The sequence below is a fragment of the Capricornis sumatraensis genome, chromosome 3 (genome assembly GCF_032405125.1).
Source record: "Capricornis sumatraensis isolate serow.1 chromosome 3, serow.2, whole genome shotgun sequence".
Classification (NCBI taxonomy): Eukaryota; Metazoa; Chordata; class Mammalia; order Artiodactyla; family Bovidae; genus Capricornis; species Capricornis sumatraensis.
In genome coordinates this window covers 4,325,502-4,348,821 of record NC_091071.1, presented here as the reverse complement: position 1 = coordinate 4,348,821, position 23,320 = coordinate 4,325,502, and the positions used below count along the sequence as shown (strand labels likewise).

Sequence of the window (23,320 nt, the reverse complement as noted above, 5' to 3'; positions counted from 1 at the left end):
GTCTCAGGAACTGGCATCTCCGTTTCCCCAGGGCATTGAGCCAAAACCAGAGTCCTCATGCTGGAGTCTGCTCTGTCCCGGGACGCCCACCACCACCCATCACCAAGTCCTGGACCTACAGTCAGAGGGAGCCTGGGCCACGGGGCCCAGGGCAGCAGTCACATGCTGGGAGGACCCTCTCAAACCCCAGCAGCGGCTGCCCTGAGTGCTCTGTCCAGGAGGGGCCACTGGCTGGGCCCTGGGAATATGGCACCCCCCCAGCAGCCGCCCACATCGCCCCACCGCCAAGCCTGATCATGCCGTGTCGTCGCTTGGCACGTGTCCCCTCTGCGGGCTCTGAGCTGGGGACACTGTCCACGTGTCCCCTCTGCTCCACCGTAAGCCCACGCCCCCTCTCTTCTCCTCACACTCCTGAGGCGCAGGGCACATCACTCATCTCCGTATGTCTGGAAGGGTCCCCGTGTGTGGGCTTACTTCACAAGTTCATTCGTGAACAAGACATGCCATTTCTGAACAAAAGGCCAATTCAGGGAGGCTTCCCACTGATGGAACACAAATGTACAGGCATTAACCCCACCGGATACAAAAGTAGGTAGAATAAAATTAAGCTATCAGTTAAAATCCCCACTTCGCCACGGCAAACACGTGACTCAGACAAGGAGGCGGCCAAGAGAAAGCGTGGTCCTGGGCGTGGCTGGCAGAGCCCTGTTCCTCCCTCGCAGCAGTCTTCTCATCCGTAAAACAAAGTTGCGGCACCTGCTCGGAAGACTCGGTGCCCAGCTCGAGGCCCAGCGCCGTTGGAGTCCGTCTCCCCACCACGCCCGAGCGGGCAGGGCCATGCTTCCGTCAGCCCCGGAGCCTCTCCTGAGCTGCTGGAGCCAGCCGGCCACAGAGGCACGTGGAAGTCTACCCAGATGCCAAAAACGCTCCCTGGCCAAGGAAAGACTCTCATCTCTGCATCTCTGCTTCAGGGTCTGGGGACGGAGGCAGAACTGCTGATTCTCACTGGAAGCAAGACGGAGCGGAGCGGAACCTGCTTCCTTCCATCACCTCGGCCTGCAGTCTGACCTCCCAGTGGTTGGTCTCTGCTCGACTCCCTTCCAACCGATCCCTCCCAGCAAACACCAACCTGCCTCCCCAATCGTGGTGCTCTCGCCCACCGGTCCCCAGGCCCCCCCAACCCCACACATGCAAACCATCAAGCTCCCCTGCCTGGCTCACGTGTCCTTGAGACCCTTTCTTGCTGAGCAGAGTCCATCCACCCGCCCATCCACATTCAAACCAAATACCACCTTCTTTGTGAAGCCTACCCCAATGAGCCTACTTAGAACTCCTACACAGAACTACCCAAACCTTTAAATTACAATCAACTTGAGAAAATAAGAAAAATGAATAAACGTTAACTACCATTTCCTGAGCACACTATGTGCCCGGAGATTCATATTCACCATCTCATGGTTGGGCAGTCCCTGGGAGAGGCAGGATCACCCCTATTTTACAGATGCCTACACTGAGGCTTCATGAGGTTTCATGAGGTCTCCCTTTCCAGGGAGACCCACAAGCAGGTGGCAGGACGAGCGCGTAAAGGCAGGCCTGCCTGGCCCTCCAGGCAGAAAAGGCAGGACGGGGGTGGCTCGCCATGCTCCCCAGAGCGTGGGGCACAGCCCTCGGTTCCCAACAGGTGCTCACACACTTTTGCTGAGTGAGTGATCCTGACCCCACTCTCCTGCCCACCCACAGACACACACGGGGCGCGCCACAGCCCCCGCGGCCATACGTTCCACACGGCGCCCTGTGCTGAGCCCTCCGCCCACGAGCACTGCACCCACCCTCGGCAGGACACGTCAGTGGCTGCGGGCCAGCTACCAAACCCTGCAGACTTTTTTATTTGCTTTCATAAAAATTCTAAGAGAAAGTGTTTTTCAAAAAGAGACCGGTAATTCCATCTCGCGAGGAATGACCTAAGTAAGTACGAAAACATGCTCTCCTTTCTCCTCGAGAGATGGTATCTCTGAGCATGCTCCCCGCCTGGTGACAACGCAAGGGGCCAGCGTGCCCTCGCCAGCTTCTGACCTGCTGAGAGCCTGTGAAGACAGTGGCCCATGTCACGGTGGCCGCGGCTACTCGCTTCCGAGCCTGGGCCGGCAGCCTCTGTCCTCTGGACCCTGGCCAGAGGGTGCCTCTGCCTCGGATGGCGTGCCTCTGCTCAGGCCGGCCTCTTTCTGGGAGGGTCCTGGGGCACCCAGGCTGGGAGCAAGATTCAGGGGAAGCCGGGCTTCGGGGTGCTCTGGGGACATCCCTGCAGTCCAGGCAGGCAGGCATCTCCAGGGCTCACGGGGCCGATGTGAGCTGAGCATTTCTGTCACCCAGCCTCTGAGCATGCTGAGCCCAAGACCTTGAACACAATGCCCCCGGTCAGGCCCAGCCCCTGCTGCTGGGAAGCTGGTCTCTCTGACATGTACTAGGGTCCAGAGGTGATGAGCAGGGAACTGCCTTCAGAGATAGATGTGACCCCACCGGGGGCAAGGTGGGGGGCTCCCTAGGTTAACGGCCTCTCCTTAACACGAGACTGGTCATTCTGAGTCCTGACTGACAGACTTTCCCCGGGCACCCCAGCCTCTGCCGGGTGTAGGTCACACTGGTAGAGCCCCTCACATAACGGGAACTAATCACCAATGTCTTTTGTGTGTGTGACGAAAACCATGTCACACAAGGCTACCCCCTCAAGCACTTCTCAGTGTCCACTTGCGCGGCATTAAGTCCATCCACACGGTCGTGCAGCCCTCACCCCCATGCACCCTCAGGACTCTCTGCATCTTCCCAAACTCAGACTCTGCTCTCTGCTCAACAGCAACTCCCCCAGCCCCTGGCACCCACCCTGCCACCTCACCCCAGAGGGGCCGCTCTGGGAACCCCATGCAAGGGGACTCCTGCAGTACGTGTGGTTTGTGACCTCGCTTATTTCACTGAGCGTAATGTCCTCAAGGTTCATCCATATGGCAGCAGGTATCAGAATTTCCTTCCTTTCTATGGCTGAGTAATATTCCAGTTCATGGACAGACCCAATTTTCCTTCTGTTCATCCACTGATGGATCCCTGGGCTGCTTCGGCCTCGTGGCTACTATCAATAATGCTGCTATGAACACGGGCATGAAAGTGAGACTCTGTGCTCAACTATCTGAATATGTACCTAGACATGGAACTAAACTCATCACCTGAACCCATTCGGAAGAAAACATCAAGCTTTTACTACTCCAGGAAAAACAACACCACTGCCCAGGAAGACTTTGAGGAATGCACAGACAGGGTGAAGAATAAGAAAATGCCAAAGCACATGAGCTGGTTTTCTAAGCCACCTCGATTAGCCTGCAAATGTGCCATTTCAGGAAGATGGTGACTCCCATTTATTTCTCTTATGCTCGCTCACGGAGAGTGCTCCCATTGCTGTTTATAATCAGCATCAGGAGCCAATTAGGGACCCCAAAAAGACCCATTAAATGTCTCACAAAAGCAGAACTTTGACAAGCAGACCTGTCTCATCACGTGAAAATGCATCTTTGGTGTACTTTCTCCACAGGCTGGGCCACCTGTCACACTGGCCATCCAGAGCTAGGTTAAAAGGAGTTATTTTCATATTCTATTCAATAATAACCAAGGATCATGCATATTGTACCTCTGATAACAATGAGATACCCAAAATCAACTGTGCAATAAAACTGTCAGAAACATGCCTGGGAACTCCTTCCTCCCTGCTCTCACACCTTTATGAAATAATCCGGCTAAGTGGCAGTTGTCACATGTCTGCCCCCTCTAAGCAGGAGACCCAGAGGACAATGACCAGTTTTCTCTTTGAGTCCTGTGAGAGCAGGGAGCTGCCTTTCTGCAGCAAGTAAGTGTTCCATCAGGAAGCAGCCTCCATGACGGGAGAAGCCAGTGGGGGTGGGGGCACAGAGAGCAGTGAGATTAACTCTGGTTTCCTTACAAGGAGAGAGAGCTCTAGGAGGTGTCTCCAGAGAAGAGTTAAGTCCATTAATTTTAAACTTTGTTACCTAAAGGTGCATGTTGCGACTTCTGGTGTAACCATACACCAGAAACAGTGTCTACAATAGGAGATGGGGAAAACTAAAACAGAAAAACTTAAGAATCCAAACCAAGGCTAGAAAAAGAGCAAATAATAAAAGTTGAAACAGGTAGGAAAAACAATAAAAAATAGGCAGGTAACATTCTAAACATCACAGCAGGTACAATAAACACAAATGGACAACCTGTTCCACTTTAAGTGACCAAGACTGACAGATTAATAAAATCCTAACAATAAGCTAGTTACAAGAGATGTCAACCAGCGGATTGGCAGACCTAAACCAGGCAAATTCTAAACCGAAAGAAAGCTGGCAGAGCTACGTTAATGTTGTTAAAAAGACCATCCTCAGTAACGCTTTTAATGTTAAAGAGAGTCCCTTCATAATAATAAAAGTTTCAAATTACAGGAAGTTGTATCTATTCTAAATTTGTATCCCTGACGCAGCAGGTATCAAAATGTACGGAACAGAATAACTAGAACTGTAAGAAAAAAATAAGGAAAATACGTAATCAGAAGATTCTAATATGCCTCTCACTACCTAGCAGAAAACTGACCCAGGCTCCCTCTGCTCTTGCCCCGTCTCCACAAATGAGAAGGAAATAGGAGATTTGAACAGCCTCACAAACTTGACCCAAACGGTCCACACAGACATATGTACTGATCACCAGAATAAACATTTCCTGCAGCAGCTACAATCGAATAAAACGCTGACCCTGGAGTGGAGATGAACGTAGCCAGGAAGAGAGCTGCATCTGACCCCGAGCTGACGAGGACCACCTTTGCTCAGGCACTGAGGCGGGGGGCAAGGGAGGGGAAGGGTTTACTGCAATATAATCCACTGAAAGCGAATATAGACAGTTTGTTAATCATGTTTCTTTGGAATAGAATTGAAAGCCGTCCCTCATCCAGCATTTCAATCTGCCAGAAACACTTTGGTAAAAACTGAAATACGTGACCTTGAACTTGTACTAGAAACTTACCAGGTCACAGAACTCGAACACCAGAAGATAGGGGATTGCTTCTACACACTGTCCGACACACTGGAGGACATTTGGATGCTGAAGGATACTAGTAAAAAATAAAAGTCACAGCAGTGTTCATGAGGGAGCAGGCCAGTAAAACTGTTCAAACAGTAACCCCAAATTGAACATTCTTAACGATTTAAATACGATCAACTGAAAAGTGCACCAGAAGATTACATTTAACAGATGCATTCTAAGTTATGTATTGATTAAATAATTCAAAGGCAAGCAGGTGAATATTTTCACAAATTAAAACAACTTCTATCATTAGAATCTTTTAACTCTGGTAATTTAACTTTATAGCTATCAGTTTGAAGCAGCATTTAAAACGACTACATTCAATAAGCATTTCAACCTACACGTTAAGTAACCCGGTTACTTCTTAAGCTATCTAGTTCATATACTGTTTTTATAAATCATTGTATATGCAAACATTTTTGAAAAATACGTTGTCTAAAACAAAGCTAAAAGAAAAAAAAGATATGCCAAAATGGTTTTTCTTTTTTAAAAAAGTCTTTATTTTGAAGACAATAGTGAAATAAGAGTAAGTTGCAAAGACAGTAGAGAGCCCAGGCTCCCTTCAGCCAGTTTTCCTTCCTGGTGGCACCTAACCCAGTGCAACCCTGAAACCAGGGCGCTGGCGCTTGGGAGCAGTGTGCTGTGTGCACCCGGGTCCTGTTGCCAAGTGTGTAGATTCATGCAACCACTACACAGCGGAAATACACAACTGCCCCCCACCAAGGAGCTCTCTGTGCCGCCCTCCACGGTCACACCCCGACAACCACCACCAGCCGTCCCTCGGCCCTGGCACCCACTAATCTGGTCTCCTTCCCCACGTCTCATTGTGAGAAGATTATGTAAATGAAATCACACAGTGTGTGGCCTCCTGAGGTTGATTTTTTCACGCAACATAATGCCTTTAGGATTACCTAAGTTGCTGCCTGCATCAGGGGTCCCCTCTCATTTACCACTGAGCAGAATTCCATGGGTTGGATGGACCAGTTTGTCCAAACCAGTCACCTAGGGATTTTAGTTTTCCCAGTTTGATGCTATTATAAATAAAGCTCCTATAAACAATCATGCAAGAGATTTTGTAGTAAGTTCTCTGTAAGTTCTCTGAGATAAATGGCCAGGAGTACAACAGCTAGATTATAGGATGTGACAGTTAATTTTGTGTCAACTTGGCTGGGCCACAGTGCACAGATATTTGGTCAAATGTTATTCTGGACACTTCTGTGAGGGCGTTTGGGGACGAGATCATCATTAAATCAGTGGACTTTCAGTAAAAGCAGACGGTGCTCCATAATGTGGGTGGGCCTCGTCCAATCAGGTGAAGACCTTAACAGAACAAACACCAGCCTCCCCCAGTGAGAAGGAATACTGTGAGCAGACGGCCTCCACGCTTGAACTGTAACAGCGGCTCTGCTCCGTGTCTCCAGCCTGCTGGCCCCGCCCTGCGCACTTGCCAGACTCTGTAACTGCATGAGCCATTTCCTTCAAATAAATCACCTACCTACCTATCCGTTCATCTATCTACCTACCTACCTCCATCTACCCACCTACCCACCTATCCATCCCTCTCTCTCTCTCCAGATCCTACTGGCTCGTGTTTCTCTGGAGAACTGTGACTAATACATATGGTGGTTCAGTGTATGTTTAGTGTTTTAACAAAGCGTCTAACTAGTCTACAGTGACTGTACCATCTTCACCTACTCTGAAGAATTCTCTGGTCAATCTAACCCCAGAGATTCTTTTGGAGCCTTTTTAGGTTTCAAACTCCATTTCTTTAATAACTCTATTCCAATAACCTATTTCATACTGAGAGAGCTGTGACGGTCTGTGCTTTTTGAGTAACTGGTGCATTTCACCTAAGCTGTAAACATATACACTAGAACCGTTGGTCGCGTCCTGCCAGGGTCTGTCTCGTTCCTGGTGTTAGGAATCTGTGTGTTCTCGCTCTCCTGTTCTCTGCCAGTGTTGTTCGAGGTTTTCCGCTTTTTCTGTCTTTCCGAAGAGCCAGCTTCGTGTTTCACTGATTTTTATCTGCCGTCGTTCTGTTTCTGCTCTTTTCTTTAATATCCACTCCTGCTTGCATGGAGTTCATTTTGCTCCTGTTTTTCTGGTCCCTTGACGTATGAGCTGAGATTATTGGTTTGAGACTCCTCTTTTCTCATGTAATCCGACCCCACAGGTAAGATGGTGCTTCCCTGTCCCTGCTTTTGAGACTTCGTGTCTTTTGTTTTCAGACGTTTGACTATGATGTGTGTTGGCACACATTTCTTTGGGTTTATCATATTTGAGATTTGCTCCATTTCTTGAATCTGTAGGTTTGTCTTTGCAAAATGTGGAATAATTTTCGGTGAATACTTCTTCAAACATCTTTTTAAGCCGTCTTCTATCTCCTTTCAATCTGGGTTGTCATGATCTTTTGTTCAAGCCCCCAAGTCCTTGAGGCATTTTTCATTTTTTTAACATTTTCTTTTTGCTGCATGAATTGGGCGGTAAATATTTATCTTCAGCTTCACTGATGTTTCTCCTTCGTCTTCTCCATTCTGCAGCTGAACTCATCCATTGAGTTTTTATTTTGATTACTATTTTTTTCAGTTCTGAAGGGTCCATTCAGGTCTTCTGACGTTGTCTATATCCCTGCTGAGACTCTGCATGTTTTCATTTAAGGGCACTCAAGGCTATGGTTTTTCCTGTGGTCATGTATGGATGTGAGAGTTGGACTGTGAAGAAGGCTGAGCGCTGAAGAATTGATGCGTTTGAACTGTGGTGCTGAAGACTCTCGAGGGTCCCTTGGACTGCAAGGAGATCCAACCAGTCCATTCTGAAGGAGATCAACCCTGGGATTTCTTCGGAAGGAATGATGCTAAAGCTGAAGCTCCAGTACTTTGGACACCTCATGTGAAGAGTTGACTCATTGAAAAAGACTCTGATGCTGGGAGGAACTGGGGGCAGGAGGAGAAGGGGACGACCCAGGATAAGATGGCTGAATGGCATCACGGACTCGACGGACGTGAGTCTGAGTGAACTCCAGGAGATGGTGATGGACAGGGAGGCCTGGCGTGCTGCGATTCATGGGGTCGCAAAGAGTCAGACACGACTGAGCAGCTGAACTGAACTGAACAGAAGTATTTTTACAATGGCTCCTTTAAAATCCTTGTCAGATAAGCCAAACATCGCTTTCATCTTGGTGTTGGTATTTGTTGTCTTTGTGTATTTGTTTTATTGAAGTATAGTCGATTTTCAATGTTGTGTTAATTTTTGCTATACATCAAAATGATTCCGTTTTACAGATACACACGCTTTTTCATATTCTTTTCCGTTATGATCTACCTCAGGATATTGAACATAGGTCCCTGTGCTGTAACAGGCCGACCTGGATGCTTACCTGTTCTCTATACAATATTGTGCATCTGCTAATCCCAAACTCCCAGCCCGGCCTTCCCTCAGTCCCCCTCCCACGTGGCAACTGCACTTCCATTCTCTGCCCGAGAGTCTTTCTGTTTTGTAGATACGTTCATTTGCGTCATAGTTTAAATTCCACATTAAGTGCTATCACATGGTATCTGTCTTTCTCTGTCTGACTTGCTGCAAATGGCATTATTTCACTCTTTTTTACAGCTGAGTATACTGTACATACCCCCTTCTTCTTTATCCATTCATCTGCTACGAACACTTAGGTTGTTCCTGTGTCTACTGCAAACAGTGCTGCTGTGAAAGTGTTGGGGTACATGCACCTTTCTGAATTACAGTTTTGTCCGGATATGCCCCCAGGGGTGAGACGGCTGGATCACTATTTTCAGTTTTCGGAGGAATCTCCATACCATTTTCCATAGTGATGGCACTAATTCACATTCCCACCATCTGCTGCCTATTCTTACTTGTGCTGAGTTTTTCTTGGAAAGATGAGTAATTTCGATTGAAACCTGGACATATTGGGTCTTGTGCTATGAGACTCTGGATCTTATTTAAACTGTGTATTTTACAACCAGAAATCTCAAAGTGGTTTTACACACCTGATTTTCAACAGACCACATTTAAAAAACATATGCTATGGTTTACTTACTAGTATGGTTCTCCATTTTTCAAAAAAGTGTCTTGTTCCTTCGGGCTTGCGCTTGCTTTTAACTCCTTCACGATTACTCTCGCTACACTGGTGCCTGTGTAGATCTCTCCAAGGAGCACCTAAAGCCAAAGATGAGGAACGGAACAGTTCTTCACGACAGTTTTCATTAAGACCATGCTATCTACCCATTAAAACGTGCTTTAAGTGTCATAAGGGGAAGTGGGGGAAGGAGGAAAAACAAATAATTGGAGGAGGATAAAAAGCTTCTAAAATTCCCATCTCTCTTCTGTCCTCATCACTCTTATGCCAACAATTAGAAAAGGCTCTGATAAAAAAACAAAGGCCTTCTTGGGGAAACTCACACACCCAGAAGTGCTGACACTCACACTCCCACATGGTTTCAGGGACCAATGGAGAAATTCAATTGATGCCACAGTGTGTGGAGAGATGTGCAGTGTCACGCATACTAAGACTTAAGCAGCTCTGCATTCTAACAGTGTAACAGGAGGGAAAAAATGAAGGTGAGCAGACTTTACCTTTCCAAACCAGCCATTCCCAATTTCCTGTATGTAGTTCAGACTGTGGCGGGCAACTTGGGACTTCAAACCTTCTGTAGGAAAAAGAACATTTAAGAAGTAAAGATAAGTATTTAACGAAAAGACATAATAAGTATATAACCTATGAAGTATAAATGCTAATATAAACTTAATGTTTGTGATAATAAAGATAGAAATGAATACTTCAGGGCTTCTCCGATGGCTCAGCGGTAAAGAATCTGCCTGCCAGTGCAAGAGACACAGGCTCAATCCCCGATCTGGGAAGATCCCACATGCTGCGGGGCGACTAAGTCCATGGGCCACAGCTACCGAGCCTGTGCCCCAGGGCCCTGGAGCTGCAGCCCCTGAGCCCTCCCAGCCCGCACACCCCAGGGCCTATGCTCTGCACCAGGAGACGCCGCAGCCATGAGAAGCTCCAGCGCTGCAGCCAGAGAGAGGCCCCACTTGCGGCAACGAGAGAAGAGCCCACGCCCGCAACACAGGCCGTCAGAGCCGAAACACAAGTCAACAGAATTATAAAGCAGAAATGGCTACAACTGACAGCATTTGTGAAAAAGCATCCTGCCCTGACTCTCAGCTCCAGCACCAAACACTCCCATCAACAGCCCTACTGTAACACCAGTCACCACCACTCACTGGCCTTTACTCAGTCTTTACTTTTACGGGGGCTGGGGGTGGGGTGGGGAGTAGGGATCTCTAGACTGTTCCTCTCTGGAAACACTGAAACTCTTGTCACAAACTCCACCTCATCAGAACTCTGGAAGAAGGTGAAGGTTTAGACCAATCAAAGGGAACCAGGAGAAAGGCCACTGAAAAAGGGAGAATTTCTTTGTGGCCTTTCATTCACCTACATCCCACCTCCCTCATAGCACATCTTAAAAACAAGCCATGTGCCAGAGTGAGTGCTGGTCCCAGAGGGAGCAGAGTGCCCTCCTTCCCCAGGAACTGTGTTTCTCTTGACCTGACCGGGGCTTCCCTGAAGGCCTGCTGTAGGGGCACCCCTTCTTCCACTGAACTGGGCTCTGTCAGGAAGGGGAGGCTTCATGTGCCTCAAAACAACGAAAGCCAGGTGGACAAGGCGCTGCCACCTGGGGCAGAAAACAACAGAGGCAACAATAAACCAGCTAAAGCTTCAGCGAAAAAGCTCAGTGGAAACTGGGGTGGGGGGAAAGGAGCTCTTTTTAAAAAGCTATTATTACGCATACGGGGTAACTCAGAGAGTCATGTGCACCCTCAGGGAAGGACATCTGCTCAGAAGAGACCCAAGAACAGAGGCGGCACCACCGGCAGGAACTGAAGGCTAAGGCAGAGCTGTCAGCGGCCAGGCTGGGCACCTGCCCTGGCACAGACTCAGGCTGTCAGGACCTAGACAGCATCTGTTCCTTGTTCCCTTTTTTTTTTTTGCATATCATGTTATTCAAAATATCCAGTTTTCAACAGAAAATTGCAAAACAAATAAAGAACAATAAATAATGGTACATGAACTGCTACAAAGGAAATTTAAAAGAAAGTGTCCCTGAGAAAACAGACACTGGCCTTACTGGACAAGAGCTTAAATCACGTGTCTTAAACACGCTGAAAGGGCTAAAGGAAACCACAGGCAAAGAACCACAGGAAACTGAAAGAAGACCAATAAAGTGAGAGAAATTATTAAAGGAGCCAAATAGAGTTTTAGAGCTGAGAGTGCAAGAACTGGAAAAAAAAAAGTCACAAGAGGGGTTCAACAACAGATTTCGGATAATCTGTAAACTTCAAGGCAGGTTAAATGAGATTATCCAGTCTGAGGAGCAGGAAGAAAGAAACAAATGGAAACGTCAATGAACTAAAGTCTGACCGCCAGAAGTGAGCTTCACCAAAGAGCAGAAGGCAGAGAAATCAGCAACCAGAGGAGACCCACAGTCCAATCATTCTATGGATTAGTAGCAAGGCTTCCTTTCTCAGGACTCAGAAGTTATTCATGGCAACGTGACATCAGGACGGAAGGCCTTACCTGCAGAAGGCTGGAACTGCAATGGAGCTGGTAGCGAGACAGTTGGTACTGAAAGTGTGAAGACTTCTGCTGGAGACTGGACAGAGGGCGTGTCTTCTGCTGGTGGTGTAAAATCAATCTCGTCATCAAAATTATCTTCAAACTCCTAAAGCAAAGGAAGAGCGATGCTGTATCTAATATAAATCAGCTTGAGAGCAAATACCAAAGATACATGCTCACACGTAAGACATAAACATTTATTAACTCATTGGGGACACCCCGCCATAATTTTTTTCCCAATTGATATTGCCTTCAAGCAAAAAGCATGAGCAATTGTGTTCTGTGACTCTAAACAGAATAAATAAGATCTGAAATCAATTACATCATATGTAACTTTTAAAACTGATCAACTTGAAGGTAAGTGTAAAATTTTCTAAAATGACCCCTAGAACTTATAATTTCCAGGCTCAATATTTGAATTTTAAGTTACTATGAAAGTAAAAGTGTTAGTCACTCAGCCACGTCCAACTCTTTATGACCCCATGGACTGGGGGGCTAGCCAGGCTCCTCTAACTGTGGGATTCCCCAGGCAAGAACATTGGAGTGGACTTGCCATATTCTTCTCCAAGGGATCTTCCAAACCCAGGGATTGAATCTGGGTCCGTTTAAGGCATTCTTTTTACTACTATTATTCACTTTCACAGATCTCTTTGCATACTGAATCAAAACATTTATTTTTCAACTGTATATGTATTTCTGGTTTCTTATGATTTCAATCAAAATAAAGACAGTTAAAAGACACAGAAAAGATATTTTTAAGCGAGTCCTATTCCTCTGGCAAGAGTAAGAATGCATAAATGTACTAAACTAGGTAGAAAGACCATCAGGATCCGAACCATGAAGGTCACTATTAAACTCTGAGGCACATTAAGTGCAATGAACATTCTAAGAACATCTGGCTTTCTAAAGATGGCAACTTTAAAATGGAGGCTGCACCAACTGAGCTGCGGAACCCTTTAAGTGACTTTGTCCGGCAGAAAGCTACCCTGACTCCTGCTATCATCATTCAGGGAGCTGGGCCTGTCTTGGTGTCCCTGTTAATTTAACATAGATACAGGCGACTATCAAGGTCACTCATTCAGATAATTAATGAGCATTACCCCACCAGGCGCCATGACAGAAGCGAACAAGACTGTTTTCCAGCCCTCTACGTGACCAAACTCTTTTCTACCACTTCCCTCGGCCCCACCCCGTGCATGGGAGAAGCTGCCGGGTGTAAGGATGGATGTCGCTGATGTAACATTTCATGTTCTCATACCCGTCATAGGTGTTGCCAAGAGCATTAGGGCACTATCACTGTCTACTGGGGAGGGGAGAGGAGGACACTCCAATCTGTGAGGTCACCCCTAAACAGAAGAGCTTTGCCTGGTTTCCCCTTCGGACATTCCTCAAGGTTCTCCTGTTTAAGAAAAGACGTCATCCATCACTCCTAAGCTGGGCGGCGCGTGATGCACCATTAGGCAGTAGGTAATTCTAAAGACTGAGGGCGGTAACGCAGCATAACAGCAGCAAGGATGGGGCTGTGCGGGGACGCTGGGTCACTCTGTGCTATGCCCTCCACTGCCTGGGCGCTCTCCAGCAGGCCACTGGCTTGACCAGGATGCAGCCTCCCAGGGGCCGTTCCACTCTGGAACGCCACCCCTCTAAGCCTAAAGGAAAACCATGAGTGCCAGACGATGACTCCCTCCTTCCGTTCCACGGCCTGAAGCTGGGGAGGGTCTTCTGTCCAATGTGGGCCCTGAACCGCTGCAGCAGTCACCTGGGGAAGCCTGATAAACACACACTCCCTGAGTCTGAGTCGTCACAGACTCCCTGGGCCCACGCTGAGCGTCAGGGGATAAGAACGACTCAAGGCAAGAGTGAGGTCTCAGGGCGTGAGAGAGACTGGCTTTTGGTTTCAGAAACACTGATCAGCCTTCACGTCTGTCCCTAAAGGGCCAGGTGTCTGTGCGCGGCCCCTCAGCGAGGCTGAGTGCCCGCCACTGCGCCCCCAGGCGGTGCAGTCACCAGGGCCCCCTTGACGGGTCTGCACCGATTCCAGGGCCTCAGCGCTCACGTCTTCTGGGAGGGGAGTCTTCTAGAGACAATGACCCTTGCTAGGGAGTTTTCCTCCAGCCCCCTTCAGCCTTCCTCTCCCCCCAACATGTGTAACACTGGCGTCCAGCCAAAGGGACAGCACGTCTTCCATCCTCAGAGCTGCCACCAGACCCAAGGTAAACGGAACTCACACGGAAACAGGGGTGAGGCTGGAGAAGTAAGGTCCACGTGTCCATGGAAGAGGGTCCCGCCTGACCTGACCCTCAGTCCTCAGGGCTCACGGGACAGCCCCAAGACTGTCACCAGGCACGAAAGCTCCACCTGCAGGACCATTTTCTCTGCACACACATCCCTCTTTTTGCCCTTTCTTCCATGTACTCCTTTTTAATAAGTCTTCACTGAGCCCTAAAGCATCCAGCTGCAAGTTCTAGAGAGGATATCCCAGCTGGCTTCCAGCAGACTCCGCCCAGAAGCTACCACGCCAGCACCTCTGTATTATCACACACACACACCCCCCCACCACCCCCCACCCCGGGCCAGCTTTATTACCAGCAGTGCTCTTTTCTGCTCCTCAGGGAGCTCAGGGCTTGAGGTAAACTCAAAGATGCTGGTCCTGACAAACAAAAGGCACTGAGGGAGCCCCTGGCTTCCGTGATTCAACAACCACAAATTCACCAGAGCTTGCAAGTTTAGAAAAAGAATCAAAACCAGCCTTCTTCTCCCTACAGGCCTCACACCAAGTGAACTGAATCACCGTTCCTTGTTCCTCACTCAGCAAAACTTCCATGAAAACAGGTGGCTGGTTACCGTCCACCAGGCTCGCCGGGGGGCCAAATGCAGATGGCCTAGCGGAGCGTGTACAGGAAGCTCCACCCCCACACAGCGGGGCCACTTGTTTCCATGCGGTCTGGGGCTCACGCGGCCACAATGAGAGAGGTGACAGCTAAGCAGCCTCGACAGAGACTGCACGGCCCACAGGACTCACTGTTTACAACAGCTCTTTATTTCGCTTTAATAGTTACTATCTGGCCCCTTCAGGAAAAAAAAAAAAACAAAACGAACTGCCACCCCTGTTCCCCAGGGATCATGGTATACAGCCATTCTATTGGTAAACATATCAGGGGGTGACTTTCAAAGTTCCTCCCATCTGTGCTCACCTTAAAGTCTATTTCTGGGTCCTTACAGCAGGATACACAGTTTGCAATTAACACTATTAATATCATTAAACTGCCCACAGAGAGGATCACAAAAGACGTGGTAATTTCTGCAACAGGTGCCTCCCCTGGAAAGAGAAATAAACAATGTTAACACAGGCATTCCAAAATCGACTTTAATAAGCGAATCAATATATTTTCTGCCAGATATAAGTGGGATAAATAATATCCCAGTAATACTATGGGATAAATAATATCCCAGTAATAAAATGATTCTCAAATGCTCAAGATAAAGCTGACGACCAACCTAGGATAAGAAGCTGAGAGCCTTTTTTTTTTTTTTAACTTCTGATTTCGAAACAATTTTAGATTTACAGCAGAGTTACAGAGACAATGCAGAGCGTACCCGTACACCCTTCCCCCAGCTTCCACTGGCCTGAGCATGCGACGTGGCATGTTTATCAGAGCTAAGACAACAACACGCGTACCACGCCACCAGCTGAACCCCCAACTGGGTACCTGGACTTTACCAGTTTTTCCATCAACACCCTTTTTCTTTGCCAGGATTCAACCGGGCCCACCGACGTTCCATTCACTCATCATGGCCTTAGTCTCATCCGACCTCTGATGTCTCTGCCCGTGCTTCACGACTGTGACGCTTCTGAAGAATATCTGTCGCTGACTTTGCAGACTATCCCTCAACTGGGGCTGCCTGATGTCTTCTCAGAACTGGACTGAGGTTACAAGTATGTGGGAAGAATCTAGAATACTGCCGGGTGAAACGTCCTTCCCGTGACATCGCATCTGGGGCACGTGATGCTTCGTGAAGCCGGGTCCCGGGGTCCCTGGTGGAGACCACCACAGTGAACAGCCTCCTCTTCCCTCTGCACATTCCTCTCTTCAGAAGCCGGTCACGGAGTCCGGGGCACACGCCCGGGGAGGGGAATTTAGCTGTGCTTTTGGAGGGGAGCAGAGTTACTGGATGTGCAGGGGTAGGTTAAAGTGACTACAGTCACTGATAACCGGGGGACGCGCTCTGAGGCTCCGCCCACACACTGGGTCTCTGGAAACCGATACACTGTGATGCTCTAATGCTGATTTTTCTATTTCCCTTAGTCCTTAAACACATACTACTTGGGACTCTTCTGTAAAGGAGAGCCGTCCCTCTTCCTGCACTTTTCAGCCACTGATAAAGTTATGAACTCATAGATACTTATTCTGTCCTATACTTTGGGTGATAATCCATTATTCTCATGACTCTGTAGCTCAGACTGTTCCAGCTTTGGCCCCATGGGGAGCTCTTTCAAGCTGATGCTTGGGTCCTTCGGACACGCCCCCCCCTTTCTTTTATTTACCTCCAACACTTCCTCACTCTGGCGCTACAGGGGGCTCCAGGCTCCCCTTATATTTTCCCTCTTCTGGCTTTAGAATCAGCCACTTCTTCAAGGAGCCCCAGTCATGATAGAGAAGCTGAAAACAACACACCTGTGACTATGGCCTGTGACCAGTTTCTTCTTGGGGGTGGGGAAACAGCTCAGAATAACTTCTACATCTTTAAAGGCGTGTTTCGAAAAGAATCTGCAGTAGACACTGCATGTGAGCCACCAATAAGAAGCCTGCAACCCCTGTCGGGAGCATCAAGACTCTGACAGCTCACTTTCAGCAGATTCAGTTATCTAGACATCATCTTATTCAAGTAGGCTTACTCTGAACCTTTCTATTTTTTGTTAGAACAAATTGTTCACTCTCACCTACTGGTGTTTTACAAAGAAATATACTTTTCTTTCTCTCCTGGTTTGAGATATAACATATAGCATGGTGTACGTTTAAGGTGTACAACATGATAATTTGATATACGTATATACTGTGAAACAATTGCCACGGGAAAGTCAGAAACAAACTTTTCCACCTACGGCTAATCATGTGTTCAAAGGCACCAAGGAGGAAACCTGGAGACAAGTGAAGGAACGATGCCACTGTTTTCCTTAAACGAGACAACAGCCCGTGAAAAGAAAACAAACATCGAGCACACTCCTATGTGAGTAAACCACATGCTCGAGCATGACGTGACTTCACTGAAGAGCAAAGAGCTGCACATCGGTGCAGGACTACACTCCTTCCCAACAGCAAAAGGTCTACTGAGAGAGAGCACTGTGAACCCGCTGTGTCACGGGGCTTCGGACTCCACTGCTGCCTCCCTTCCTAAAGACAACATGGTCAACCAGGGCTGCCTAGAAGCTGCAAGCTCTCGATCAGCAAGACGGGGCGCAGAGGGAAGTCCACACGTGAGCAAGGAGGACCGCAGAGCTCACCCACCAGGGACACCGGCGTCCCTCGGGGAAGTGAGCCACGCGAGAAGCCCGCGTGGAGGGCCAGCCTCCAGGAACCGAGCCCAGCCCGGCCTGTGCTGCCCGCTGCTGTTGGCTCTCAGAACCGTCTCACTCCCCTGACTCTACGGTAAGGGCCAAAGACCACCCCTGAGGCTTAGGCGGCAAAGCACTCGCATATACGCTGTATCTCACTGATCTTCAAGACGTGGTTTGCCCACTGCAGTCTAAGATCACCACGTGTTAGGGGTATTTTATACTTGAGAGGAAGCAGTTTTCATTGGCAGCATTTCTTCTTTCTTAATGGCAGAAAAATAAGGGAACGTTATAATTGGTCACATCTGAGATTTCACAGAGGATAAGTACTATTTTCATTTGATCATCAGGACACCAGCTCCACGTCACAAACAAGGACACCAACGTGCCCAGGAACACGAGGTGAGAAGGTGGCCAGGCCAGACTCTGGGTCCAGGGTGCTGGATACAAGCCCTCCCCTTCGCCCCAATTCCCTCAATATCACATTGTTCTGTCTCACTGTTTTTAACATTCAAAAACAACCTAACCTAAGTGCTTCAGACAGAAGCCTCTCACTATAATTAGGGCAGTTCACAATTTTGGGGCTCCCCTCCAAACTCCACTGAGCGAACAGTAAACAACTTTTCCCTCTCTTTTCATCCTTTTTATTATCATTACTACCTATCATAACATTTGATCAAAACTGCCTGAGGGCCACAATGATCTGATTCATAAAACTATCTCCTCTGAGTCATCAAGTAGGCATGAAAAGTCATACCCGTGTTAAAAATAACTAGTTATGCTGAGTTTTGCCCATCCATGATAATGTATTTATTTCTGTTATGACACAGCAGGGAGGGAGCTCAAACCCTCCCTGGGCTCTGTGACAACCTAGAGGGGTGGGATGGGGTGGGAGGTGAGAGGGAGGTTCAAGAGGGAGGGGACATACACATACTTATGACTGATTCATGTGGATGCCTGGCAGAAACCAACACAAGATTGTAAGGCAATTATCCTCTAATTAAAAATAAATAATTTTTTTAAAAAAAAGACACTGCAGGGGCCTCTGCTCTGCTGGACTCAGATTTCTTCAATGTACACAAGTCTACTTCACCTCAGTGTCATCCAGCCCACTGAGAGGATTCTAAATCAATAAACTGAAAAATTTACTAGGTAGCCTCGAGCAGAAATTTTCACAGTTTTACCACTTCTAAAAACTATTTCGTTGACAGCATTTTTCTTTTGATTGACCCAAAGTATTGTGATTTAAAAAGAGAGAAAAAAAGCTCTGTATATCAACAAAGAAAACTTCCATACACAAAAGAACTTGCATAAAATGAAGAAATAAAACCAGCCTCCCGTGGGCTGCAAGGTGAGCTGGGTTTGCACAAACCACAGAGAGGAAGCAAATTGTAGAAGTGAGGAACTACAAGGAAACCCCCCGTGGCCCCCATGGTCAGACTATAAACCGGGCCCTGGAAGCTTCCTGGTTGCGACAGTTACACAGGTTGCAACTATGAAGACAGACAGCTTTCCTTTGATGTTCTCAGGCTGCAGCTTTCAGAAACGTGTAAGTCAAACCAATCACTGCCTAAGGAAAAACATCAATGATGACAGGAGTGTCTCCTCTGCACATTGAGGCCGCCTGGCTGATTACAAACTGGGAACAAGGATAATGAGAGGTTTGGGGTGCTTCATACACCTCCTCAAGACTCCGATGCAAAAACAAACAGCATCTCAAAGATACAGTCGGTGTAAGTTTTCATTTTAGTTCCCAAACCATTTTAATAGATATCTATCCAGCACCTGATTTAATAAGTTAGAAAACTTGAGAGACTCAAAGAGGTAGGTGCATATTATCTGTTTTACAGACAGGTAATCTGAGGAACACAATTTCTCAGTAATGACTCAGAGTAAGGGAGGTGTGCCACCTGATCATTAATTCCACCATTATAAAGCCCTGCCTAGAACCCCCATCAGAACTTGAATATATGCATAATCAACTGAAGAGTCACCTGTGAATCCATTTTCAAATTACATTAAAATTTTTCAAGGGTCACAGATAAAAAAGAAATGATGATCAGTGTCAAGCCCCACAGGGGATCGCAACATGCTGACCTTCTCATTCTGTCACTCCCTCTCGGTTACCAGCTGACACACTTTTACAAAAAAACGGCCTCCTATTTACTATTCGGTTGCTCAGGGGTTCAAGTCATAAAGGGTGAGACCGAAGCTTCAAATTCTCTAATCATACAGCTCCTTCCTCTAGCCACCAGTCCCTATCCTGAAGCTACTTAGGGACCTGCCAACATTCGTTCCAACACTCGCACAAGCTGGAAGTAAGATTGCCGGGAGAAATATCAATCACCTCAGATATGCAGGTGACAGCACCCTTATGGCAGAAAGAGAAGAGGAACTGAAGAGCCTCTTGATGAAAGTGAAAGAGGAGAGTGAAAAAGTTGGCTTAAAACTCAACATTCAGAAAACGAAGATCATGGCATTCGGTCCCATCACTTCATGGCAAATAGATGGGGAAACAATGGAAACAGTGAGAGACTTTACTTTCTCTGGCTCCAAAATTACTGCAGATGGTGACTGCAGCCATGAAATTAAAGATGCTTGCTCCTTAGAAGAAAAGCTATGACCAACCAAGACAGCATATTAAAAAGCAGAGATTACTGCTTTGCCAACAAAGGTCCATCTAGTCAAAGCTATGGTTTTTCCAGTAGTCATGTGTGGATGTGAGAGTTGGACTATAAAGAAAGATGAGCACTGAAGAATTAATGCTTTGGAACTGTGGTGCTGGAGAAGACTCTTGAGAGTCCCTTAGACTGCAAAGAGATCAAACCAGTCAATCCTAAAGGAAATCAGTCCTGAATATTCATTGGAAGGATTGATGCTGAAGCTGAAATGCCAATACTCTGGCCACCTGATGAGGAGAACTGACTCATTGGAAAAGACCCTGATGCTGGCAAAGACTGAAGGCAGGAGAAGCGGAGGACAGAGGATGAGATGGTTGGATGGCATCACTGACTCGATGGACATGAGTTTGAGCAAACTGTAGGAGGTGATGATGAACAGGGAAGCATGGCGTGCTGCAGTCCATGGGGTCACAAAGAGTTGGACACGACTGAGTGACTGAACTGAACTGAACATTCGCTTCATTAACATAAGTTCAGGTGTGGTGGGAGGGGCTTGTCATTAATAACAGATGCTATCATTCCTCCCAGTCAGGAAATGCCCAGGGCTTTAGGAACTCTGGGCCAGAAAAGGGGGAAAAGACCAAATGGATATATCCTTTTATGTCACAGGTATATATAGCCTAGAAAAGGAATCAAGAGACTATGGTCAGTTTGGTCAGGAAACTACTGGTCACTACCAATAGCTCAAAATGCTGCCCACTGTTAGTTCTGGTATGGCCTGCTAGCTAAAAAGAGTATTTATATTCTAAAATAGTTTAAAAATAAAAATAATAATAATAGTATTTCATGGTTGTTGCTGTTTAGTCACTAAGTCATGTCTGACTCTTTCGCTGCGAACCCATGGACTATAGCCCACCAGCCTCCTCTGTCCATGGAGTCTCCGAGGCAAGAACACTGGAGTGGCTTGCCACTTCCTTCTCCAGGGGATATTCCCCACCCAGGGATGGAACCCATGTCTCCTGCATTGGCAGGTGGATTCTTTACCGTCTGAATCACCAGGGAGCATTATGCACGATGGGACATTCACTACCAATAGCTGATAATGCAAAAGAGCCTCTCCAAAAGAGGAGAGTGAAAAAGCTGGCTTGAAACTCAACACTCAAAAAACTAAGATCATGGCATCCAGTCCCATCACTTCATGGCGAACAGAAGGGGGAAAATTGGAAGCCGTGACAGATTTTATTTTCTTGGGCTCCAAAATCACTGTGGATGGTGACTGCAGCCATGAAATTAAAAGACGCTTACTCCTTGGAAGGAAAGCTATGACAAACCTAGACAGCATATTAAAAAGCAGAGACATCACTCTGCTGACAAAGGTCCATATAGTCAAAGCTATGGTTTTTCCAGTAGTCATGTACAGATGTGAGAGTTGAACCATAAACAAGGCTGAGTGCCGAAAAATTAATGCTTTTGAATTGTGTTACAGAAGACTCTTGAGAGTCCCTTGGACTGCAAGGTGATCAAACCAGTCAATCCTAAAGAAAATCAACCCTGAGTATTCATTTGAAGGACTGATGCTGAAGCTCCGATACTTTGGCCACCTGATGTGAAGAGCTGACTCACTGGAAAAGATCCTAATGCTGGAAAGATCGAGGGCAGGAGAAGGGGGTGACAGAGGATGAGATGGCTGGATGGCATCACTGACTCAATGAACATGAATCTGAGCAAACAGACAGTGAAGACAGGAAGACAGTGAAGGACAGGGAAGCCTGGTGTGCTGCAGTTCATAGGATCGCAAACAGCTGGACACAACCTAGCAACGGAACAACAATGATTCAAAAATACAATCTGCCATTACGAGCCTCCAGATGGAGAAACACAGTATCCCCCACTACAGAAGTACTGCCAAAACAGCACCACCCAATAGTAACAAAATATCAAACTTGTATCTGACCAAGCCTCCAGCTCTAAACACCAATTAACAGGAAATAAAGTGAACAGTGGAATGTATTGAATTCCATAACAAGAACATAACCAGCAAAATTCAGGCTACGAAAAACACTCAAGGAGAAAAACCTGATGAATTACAAGGAGAGAGAGAGAAAGATGAAGAAGGAATTAGAAGAGAGTTTAAGAAAGACATACCAACCAAGTGCAATGTACAGGTGAAACATGATTCAGAATCATCTGAAACATGATTCAAAACCGTAAAAAAAAAAAAAAGACAACACTGAGACAGCTGGAAAGTGCACTGACAAGTGGCCGCGTGAGAGGAGCATGGTTCTAGCTCTCCTGGGAAGAATGCGACACTGCTTCTGTTTTTAAGAGTTATCTTAACCTCTTACAGATAGTGACCTACTTAGCTATGTCTGAAATTCGCTCCAAGGTAGTATGACGGTAGAGAAAGTGATGGGGGTTGTATGAAGAAAGCTGGCCTCCAGCGGATTCAAACTGGGTGAAAGGTACGTACATGGGAACTCACTGTAGCCCCTGTCTGGTCTTACGTATGTTTGAAGTTTTTCATTTACTAAATAATTTATTCACATCTATTAAGTAAAGTTTAAATAGGGGGAGAAAAAAAAGAGTAGCTATAACAATTTACAATCCATGTGTCAGTTTGCTGGAAACGCTGTCACGGAGCACGAACTGGCACAGACAGTTCTGGAGGCTGCAAGTCCCAGATGAAGGGTGGGCAGGGCTGGTTCCGCGGGGCTGTGGGACACGGCCTGCGGCTCCCCGGCATCTTCACATGGCCTTCCCCCGACGCCTGTCTATCTCTGTGTCCAAATGTCCCCTGCACACGAGGGCATGCTCATGCTGAGCCACAGCCCTCCTCACGACCTCATCTTCACCTCATCACCTGTCAGACCCCGTCTGCAAACCAGGTCACACTCTGAGTTATCAGAGGTTAGGGCTTCAGTGCATGAATTTGTGACGGGTGTTCGGTATAACCCATCTGCGTATGTTTAAATGAAAACAAGAAAAAAAACCAGCAAAAAAGAGAACAGGTCAGGACAGTGTCACATGAGGTCACCAGGGGCCACAGAGGGCGCCTCCAGGGAGGATGCCAGGGGTGCTGTGTTCTCATCCGTCTCAACAGAAGGGTTTCCCAGCTCATCAGCCCAAAGTCCAAGCTCCTTAACAAGCCCTGCAGAGTCCCCAGCCCTCCAGACCCTGGCCAGGCTCTCCACCCGGAGCAAAGACGCTCCCAGTCCTTTCAGATGGACCCTCTCTCACCTCAGCCTTCCAGTTCACCTTCTCCCCCTCCCCCAAAATCCATCATAGACCTACCAGTTAACAGGATAAACTCAGACTTTCAGGGTCAAACAAATAAGACCAAAAAGTAGCATTCCCTGAGTAACCTGTGCTCTTACTCAGCAAGGG

The 23,320-nt window shown here is 47.3% G+C and overlaps 1 protein-coding gene across 1 annotated transcript in view; it reads right to left on the bottom strand.

The window, feature by feature from the left end:
* LMTK2 (lemur tyrosine kinase 2) overlaps positions 1 to 23,320 on the bottom strand; it is a 71,256-nt gene that overhangs the window by 30,858 nt on the left and 17,078 nt on the right. The window contains exons 2-6 of the mRNA XM_068969152.1: positions 14,956 to 15,075; positions 11,723 to 11,867; positions 9,712 to 9,785; positions 9,176 to 9,294; positions 5,062 to 5,149 (exon numbers count right to left, since the gene is read on the bottom strand). Coding sequence (XP_068825253.1) covers positions 5,062 to 5,149; positions 9,176 to 9,294; positions 9,712 to 9,785; positions 11,723 to 11,867; positions 14,956 to 15,075 — 546 coding nt within the window. The remainder of the gene's footprint in view (positions 1 to 5,061; positions 5,150 to 9,175; positions 9,295 to 9,711; positions 9,786 to 11,722; positions 11,868 to 14,955; positions 15,076 to 23,320) is intronic.